The 9009-nt window shown below is 38.9% G+C and overlaps 1 protein-coding gene across 1 annotated transcript in view; it reads left to right on the top strand.

Moving 5' to 3' along the window:
- Nucleotides 1–710: 710 nt before the first annotated feature.
- LOC124544693 (integrator complex subunit 2-like) overlaps nucleotides 711–9009 on the top strand; it is an 83825-nt gene continuing 75526 nt past the window's right edge. The window contains exons 1-3 of the mRNA XM_047123334.1: nucleotides 711–1120; nucleotides 1193–1331; nucleotides 1498–1720. Coding sequence (XP_046979290.1) covers nucleotides 837–1120; nucleotides 1193–1331; nucleotides 1498–1720 — 646 coding nt within the window. The 5' untranslated portion in view covers nucleotides 711–836. The remainder of the gene's footprint in view (nucleotides 1121–1192; nucleotides 1332–1497; nucleotides 1721–9009) is intronic.

Genomic DNA, 9009 nt, shown 5'->3' with positions numbered 1-9009 from the left:
TGCCCAGCCGCCCGTGGTGGTCGAGCGGTTCTAGGCGCTTCAGTCCGGAACCACGCGGTTGCTACGATCGCAGGGTCGAATCCTACCTCGGGCATGGATGTGTGTGATGTCCTTAGGTTAGTTAGGTTTAAGTAGGTCTTTGTCTAGTGGACTGATGACCTCAGATGTTAAGTCCCATAGTGCTCGGAGCCATTTTTCGGAAGTCCCATAAAATGATCCGCATGAATTTATAGTAACGCGGAAATTTCAAATGCATTTCATTCTCTCTCGTGCAAATTAAAAGTGTCAAAATCTTTTACGAGCTGTCAGCCCTTTTACAGCCTTTAACTATTTTGAAACAATCAAGAGAGAGGTGTGAAGTTTTAACTATCTATAACCCTATTTCTCTGTAAACACTGAAAAATACATTATTTTCTAGTTAGGATTAGACTTGAATTCACAAATCGTCTGTAACTCATTCTGCAATGGTTTCGAAACTTTTGGGGCTGCATTTTTCGTATTTTTAATTGGCACTTCCTTCTTAGGCCCACATTTCAACAATTCTATATGATGTATAAAGCTGTCTGATGTTTCATAATGACGTTTTAAGCAGCGATTATTTTCATTGTCACTGCGCATTCCGGCAAAACTACAGACTGTGGGGCGGGCAAAACCTTCAGTAATGTCTATAATTAAAATCTTTGGTCGCGATACAAGTGTCCAGAGATGCTAAGGCGTGCAGTAAATCACTACTGTATTTCGTGTATGTAAACAAACAGGGAAGGAAGTGTGTTGTGTTGGTGGTTGTGTGTTTTTGTATGAGAAGTTATCGTAATTGATGATCAGGTTTTTGAAAAATGAATTACACCTCTGTAGTGTCTCCACGAGTATTTAAAGCTATTCAGAACGTTGATGTAGCTGAACTTTCAAAATGTACCTCGAAAGAAATCCGACCTATTCTGCCATGCCTGGTACGAATGAGCTTAATCTCCCCCCATGACATCACGAGAGACTGCGCTGAAGGCAGAAAGGAAATTTTGACGCTTCTATCGGGGATTGAACATGTCAACTCCATCGTTGCACTCTTATCCATTGATTTTCATGCATTGGAGAGTGACGTAAAAAAAGAGCAACAATTGAGGTAAGTAGTTGATAACATGCTTGCATTAATGTTCGTTGATGAGACATAACTGACATGAAATAATATCCTCAGGCAGAAGTTGGGAAGTTCTCAATCGGATAGCATACTTATTCAGTCACTACAAAATGGGCTGGCACTGGAATTCGAGCGCAGCGACTCAACTCGAAGACTCCGGCTTGTACTGAGTGAATTGTTGTTCATATCGTCACAGGTAGTTTCCTCCTCCACTATTACCACATTAAAATAACATTTCCATTCACTGATAGGGTTAAAATGTTTTAACTTTAGTTTTTGAATCAGTGCAAATATTTTCTTTTTGACTGTTATTACTTGACTCCAAGAATGATTTGTACATCTTATTCTCATATTCTTGACAGATTCATGAGCAACAACGGGGACCAGACTTTTATGTAAAACATTCTGATTTATTTGACAATGCTGTATATATTGAGGAAGTCTGTGATGTAATTTGCATTGCACTTGCAGAACTTCCAGCAGTCTTAAATACTTTGGATATTGTGGAAACACTTTTACATATTAAGAATGGCCCCGAAATCATTTGTTGGATAGTTGCAAATTCACCAGACTGCTTCAGAGAAGGTGTGTATTAGAGTTACTCCTCATCTTTTAATCCTGCACAGTGTACTGCAAGCTTTTTGGTAGTGGAGCTTTTTACTACATTTAAAGTATGGTAGCAGTATATGCTGTTGGTGTGGCAGTGGTCTGAAGTGCATGCAATGGGCCAAGAACATTTGATATGAGTTGTTGGCTGTGGCCAGCAAAGTCATATTAATGGCTGCTGTCATCTCACCTTTTGATACATTTAATTGCAGCTTTGTTGTTAGTTGGTGATGCCAATGAATGTGAAAGCAAAAAAAAATAGTGGTTGTTGGGTCAGACTGATCTGCAGCTTAGCCCATTTGAAAAATCACTACTAATATCACATTAGTCATTATATTATTTGTCACATCTTTCCTGTGTCACTAATCAAAGCCGATGACTTGCATAGAATATTCCTCTTTATTCCATGCAGTTGCTAAAGTGAAAACAAGTTACAGTAAGTTATTTTCATGTTACTCTTACATTTTTCATATATCCTTCAGTGATGTAGAATGTGGTAAACAGTTTACTAAACTCATGCATTTTCTTGATGGAAATATAGCTAACATGGTGACACTTTGTGATCTTTTTCACCTGCCTGACATGTTTATGCTAAATCATTGACGAAGGAACATCCTCCTCCTTTTTTTACACACACACACACACACACACACACACACACATATTATTATTATTATAACGATTGTTCCCCTTTAGGAGAGCGATTGAACTTGAATTCATAATTTCATCTTCGGATGTTTTTCTTCTTTGCTTCCCAAAACCTCCTCATCCTCTCAGAATGCTCCTTCTTCCATTCCTCTGTCCATTTTTTACCAGGCTGACGCGATGTTCTTTCCCCAGACTTCACACTTGTGATTTTATGCCGGCACTCGGTGCGATCTTCGAGATTTTTTATGTTGATCTGCTGTAGATCCCTCTGGACTTCTTTCAGCCATTCTGTACCACATTTACTCCTTGTTATAATATTGAATAATTTCTTTGCTGTTCTGGAGTCTTCCATCCTGTAGATGTGTGTATAAAATTTGGCTCGGCGCTTTCTGATTTCATCTGTTACTATGTTGATCTTTCTATAGAGTTTGTTTTGTGGTCTCTTCATCCAAATGCCATTTTTGTTTATTGGACCGTAAATCTTCCTGAGAATTTTTCTTTCCTGCTTTTCTATTTCTTTAATTTTTGAATGACCATGAATCACCAATGTTTCAGCTGCATAGATTGCTTCTGGAAGAATCACTGTTGTATAGTGCCTTAATTTTGCGTCTGTTGAAATGCACTTCTGGTAATGCATCCATGTTAGCTTGTAGGCCTTCTGGAGCTTGGTGATTCTTTGTTCATTGGCAATTCAGTTTAATCCTGAGGACTGTATAGTTTCACCGAGGTATTTAAAATGGCAGACTTGTGCAATTTTACCATATTTTGTTATTAAAGGGGATTTATTTTCTGGCTGCCTTTCCATATATTGGGTTTTTTCATAGGATATCTGTAGTCCAGCTTTTTGTGAAATTTAATGTAGTTTTTCCACTGCGTGAATCGCTTCTGTTCTGTTATTGGTGATAATTGCAATATCGTCAGCGAGAGCAAGGCACTTGACTTTAATTCGGTTCTCTTTCTTGATACCAATTTGGGTACCCTTTACGTGAGGTTCCCATTCCCTGATTATCTTTTCTAGAACAATATTGAAAAGGATTGGGGATAGTCCGTCCCCCTGTCAGACTCCAGATTTGATTTCGAAGGGTTCTGATACTTCGCCCATGAATTTCACTTTGGCCGTTGATCCTGTAAGTGTCTGTTCTGTGATTTTTCGTGTCTTTCGGTCAATCCGAAATTCATATATGCTCTCCCATCCTCCCTCTCTCCCCCTCATCATGCCTCCCTCTGCCCTAATTCTTAACGCTTCATTTATAATTGTTGTTGTGCCCCAAAATATTATGTATGGTATTGATGAGTGAAACTACAGCATATAAAGTAAAAATTATTTTGATCAGTATCAGCATTTTTCTCAAAGCAGAAGTTACATGTGGTAGACAGTCCATAGTGTTTGATTTTCAGTTCATGTTTTTGTCAACTTCTTTTGATACACATCCAACAGATTAGCGTCATAAGCAGAGACATTCATTTCCACTATATCTATGTAAAATGGGACATCATTTTCAGGATTATAAAAGAAACTGGCCCGTTTTCTTATGGGAGATAATGGAAATGAAGTCCCATGCTTCTTGACAGAGCATAGGGGAACGATGCGGGAGACCCACACTGCCATACTAGGCAAGGCCCTAGTGGAGGTGATTTGCTGTTGCCTTCCTCGGATCATAATGGGGGTGAATGATGATGATGATAATGAAGACAACACAACAACACCCAGTCATCTCAGGGCAGATGAAAATCCCTGACCCCTCTGAGTATCAAACCAGGACCCCATGCTCGGGAAGCGAGAATGCTTCCACAAGACCACGAGCAATGGACACAAGAGATAATATTTGTCAAAAACCTGTAACATTGATTGGAGGAAAGCACAGATCATACATGTCTACAAGGATGGTAGGACTCGTGATCTCATTTATGTAGATTAAACATAATGTGGTATCTTGAACAAAATGACCTACTGCATTTCAATCATCATGGATTCTGAAAACATTGGTTATGCAGTTTCCAATTCTTGCTCTTCTCATGCTGCATATTGAAGACCATGGTTTGAGATGAGCTTCCAAAAAGCATTTGACCTAATACTAAACCAGTGTTTGTTAATTAAATGGATAGATTATTGCTCACCATTTACAGAAGACTCGGAGATGCATACTGGCATAATGAAAAGACTGCTATACGTTTCCACTTTCGGCCAAAAGGCTTCCTTCTGAAGTAGAAAACACATACACATTTGCAGAAGCACAACTGACATGCATATGACCACTGTCTCTGGCAGCTGTGCCCAGACATAAATATTTTTTTTTTAATGCAGAAGATAAAACACAGGAAAGAAGAGAGCTGCAGCGGCCTGAGACGGGTCATGTGTGTGAGTTGTGCATGTGCCAAAACCGTGGCTGCCAACTGTTTCAACACTACTTACAAAGCTTTAAGATCAAAATTAAGTGAGGAATCTAGAAGTGTACTTTGGCCTCCTACATATAATTCCTGTAGGGAACACAAGGACAATATTCAACTAATTCCAGTGTGTACAGAGGCATTTAAGCAATTATTCTTCTAGCACTTCTTATGCAAGTGGTATGGGTAGAAACCTCTATACATGGTACAGTGGGAAATATGCTCTGCCATGCGCTTCACAGTGGTTTGCACAATATGAATAGAGATATAGATGTAGACACAAATTAGAGCAGCTGACAGTGACACTTGCGAGTACTTTAACTTTTGTTGTCAGTTGCAACATGTGACTAGTGAAGATAGTCCTGAGTTTAAAAACTTTTTCGGTGAGATGATATTTCAAACCTGTAGGATTATTAATAGTTGTAAATCTCAGACTCTGGGAACAGTAGCACAGTTTTCCAAAAACGGTAAGATCAGGCTTTTTCCAGGTGATGCAGTTATCTGTAATGAAGTGCTATCTGAAAGAAGCTGCATAAATATTCATTCAGATCTTGATAAGATTTCAATGTGTCAACTTGCTCTAAATGTTCAGAAATGTAAAATTTTGCACGTCACAGAATGAAAATATGTAGTATCTATGACTGTAATGTCATTGAGTTACTGTTGGAATTGGCCAACTCATAGAAATACCTGTGTAACACTTTCTAGGGATATGAAATGAAATGATCACATAGGTTCAGTCATGGGTAAATCAGGTGGTAGACTTCAGTTTGTTGGTAGAATATTGGGGATGTGCAATCAGTCTGCAAAGGAGACTGATTACAAATCACTCATGTGACCCATCCTAGAATATTGTTAAATTGTGTGGGACCCACACCAAGCAGGACTAACAGGGGATATTGCATGTATACATAGAAGAGCGGCACAATTGGTCACAGGTTTGTTTAATCCATGGGAGAGTGTCACAGAGATACTGAAGGAACTGAACTGGAAAACTCTTGAAGATAGACATAAACTATCCCAGGAAAGTCTGTTAATAAAGTTTCAAGAACTGGCTCTAAATGGTGATTCTAGGAATGTACTACAATCCCCTAGGTATTGCTCACATAGGGATTGTGAGGATGAGATTATAACAGTTATTGCATGCACTGAGGCATTCAAACATTCCCGTGCTTCTTACGTGAATGGACAGGAAGAAACCCTAATAACTGCCTCCTGTCCCTGCAATCTGCCAGACAGAAAGTTATTTTATTCGAGTCAGTGTATCTATTGTCTTTTTCAACTAGTGCTGTGTATTTCAAAGACAGGAAAGAAACTGGTTTGTGCTGTTGAGAGGGCTGTGTTCAGAAAGCTGTGGTAACAGTTTGATTCCCATGTATATACCTGCTGAGAAATTACTATTAATATTGGATTTTTATATAATGAAAACATTCAGTGTTTCTTTACATAAAATGCTCACGAAGTCTTTATGTTTATGTTTGCAGTGCTTATGTATAGCCTATACATAGAGGCAACTATTTGATCAAACACAAAGTCTTAATTAAAAGTAAGTGGTGAGTTATTTATCACTTACTGTGACATGCAAATGTTTGCATGTTGTTTGCTTTAGTCTGGGTAACAACAGTTTTAATTATAAGTGATTGCTAGTAAATCCATTTGTGGTAGAACAGGTATTTGGCACCAATATTTGACTGGCGAGGAGCGGGGAGAAGGTGGTGCAAAGTTTCTGGATGCTAAACTCTTTGCTATTGTCCGGAGTTATATGAGGGCGGGCTGAAAAGTAATGCCAATGAATTTTTTAATCTGTTCTCAATATTGGTGGAGGTGTTACATGTCGTGCTTATTCATGCTTTCCTGCCTCGATGATGCAAGTTGCAACCCTCTGTTACAAGGGGGCTCTGAATTGTAGCCCATAACTATCTCAGTGCTTGAGAAACAGATGACTGTAATTGAGTTTCACAAATTTAAAGAGTTTGTCCACACATGGCACACCCTCTCCTTCAGCATGACAATACCTGATCGCACACTAAAGTGCGCGTCATTTATGACGGCGGCCGAGTTTAGGTTCGTTCTGCGCATCTGACGTCACAAAACACAGTCAGCCAATGAACAGAGAACGATGTTACCAGAGCTCAACTGCAGTGCAGAGCACGGATGAGTGTCTTCAGTTTTAGAAACGTTCAGTCATAAATAAAGTAATTGAACAAAAGCAATGTCTTAATAGCAGACTTCCTTTTATAGAAAGTTTGGAAAAAGCATTATTTATACCAACTGCTTCATATTCTATTAATTAATTAAACCAAACAAGCAATAAGCCTCCTAATTCAGGTGATAGCAAGGAAAGGTGTTTGTATCATTCTCACTAACCGCTTTTTCGCAATAAAGAACAGCGGTAATTGTTATTTCCTATTTTACTTCCACAAAACGTGTTTGTTGGTATTTTGCATGATATTTTAGAGTCCTCTGGGAGATGCATTGAGTGACGAGCTGCGTTAGCTTAATGGTTAAAGTGTATGGCTGCTAAGTGACAGGTTCTGAGTTCAAACCTTGTTCGGTGCTTAATATTTTCTTTTTTTAAAAACAATATCGAAGTTCATGAATTTTATTCATTTGAATGTAATTTTTTGAAATTTCTAGTGGCAACTAAAATCGACTATACGGAAAGTATACACTATGGACTTTTACCTCTGCAAACTCTTCAAAATTTCGTGCAATGGTTTACTATATTTAACGCTGCATAATAACTGCGTTGAACATCGAAACAAAATTAAGTCATTTATGGGGGGAAGGTATCAGTCAAGAAGATGTGTAAAAATCTAATTTTTGGGCCAAATAGTTTTTATGAAATCGAATGATAAAGTCTGTCAAAGCAGTCGAAACACCATGTGTCTGAACAGGCGAGCAATGCAATGATGACAAAATCGCGCACATTGCGGAATACGGGGAGCACGTCTCTGTAGCAGCGAAAGGGTTAATGCGGCCGTGGTGGCTTTACTTCATAAACTGCGTGCTCCCCCCTAAAAGTAAGTTTGCGAACTATACTATGGCGCTGCTTCTCTTGGCGCGTACAACTGGCAACGCAGCCATCTCCCGCGTCTGGACAGGCATGCGCGAACCGCCAAGATAAAAGAATTGAACTATAGTGCAGCGACATCTGCAACAATCCAATGCCCTTTGTTCACAGTTAAACTGTCATCGATCAGCCTCCATACTGTCCCGACTCGGCCTCATCCTGTGTTCAACCTGTTTTCAAAACTGTTTCCAGAACACCTTCGAGAACTTTACTTTGATAGTGATGAATCATTGCAAGCAGAGGTGAAATTGTTGCTCCATCAACAAACTCAAACATTCTACGGTGCCTGTATCAACAAACTAGTCTCTTTTTGGAAGAAATGTGTTCATCATCAGGATGACAATGTTCATGATTAAATATGTGGATATGGAGAATAAAGATGTGGAATGTTAATGAAGTTCCTTTTATTTAAAAAGCATTAATAGTTTTTGCAGAAAAAATTCAGAGGCATTACTTTTCAGCATACCCTATTATTTATCTGAACCAGATTAAATGTTGTGAAAGGAATTGAATGAATTGATAGAGATTAGGTCTCTCGAAGATGCACTGGCTTGGATTGATACCATCGCAGACTGCTGAGATATGCTGAGGCTACACTGTCGTGATTGTTAGCAAAAATCAAAAATTACTGCTAGATTGGGATTCGAACCCAGATTTTCTGCTAATTGCAGGCAGTTGCCTTAACCATTAGGTGTTAGCATGACTTCAGAACCAGCTCGAACTTCCATTTCACTGATTTTTTCACTTATGGTTTCTGAACAGTACAAGGTATGTGAATACAGAAATACTGGGAAGTGGAGCCAGTGGCAGACTGTTACTTCCCCACTGGAAAGGATAAATATTAAGTGAATTAAATGCAATGAAATGAAAAGAATGTATCATAGGGGATGCCATCATTGAAGCTGCAATGGCATAAAATAATATCAGTACAAACTTTTTAGATGTGCTGAACGTGTAGTATAATGAATATGTAATGTCAGTTGAAAATTTGTTGCTGATTTGGGCCAGAACTTCAAATTTGGGCTTATCACAGGGAGTTTCCTGTATGTGCAAAGAACCTACCTCAGATTACCATGGTCCTCCACTGTCTCTGTTCTCACCAGTTGTGGTATTCCCACATACCATGTGGGAGGATCTCTATTAGCAGTGTTTCGAAATT

The sequence above is a fragment of the Schistocerca americana genome, chromosome 8 (assembly GCF_021461395.2).
Source record: "Schistocerca americana isolate TAMUIC-IGC-003095 chromosome 8, iqSchAmer2.1, whole genome shotgun sequence".
Taxonomy (NCBI): domain Eukaryota; kingdom Metazoa; phylum Arthropoda; class Insecta; order Orthoptera; family Acrididae; genus Schistocerca; species Schistocerca americana.
The sequence above is the reverse complement of the archived record's forward strand: the minus strand, read 5'-3'. Positions and strand labels throughout refer to the sequence as shown.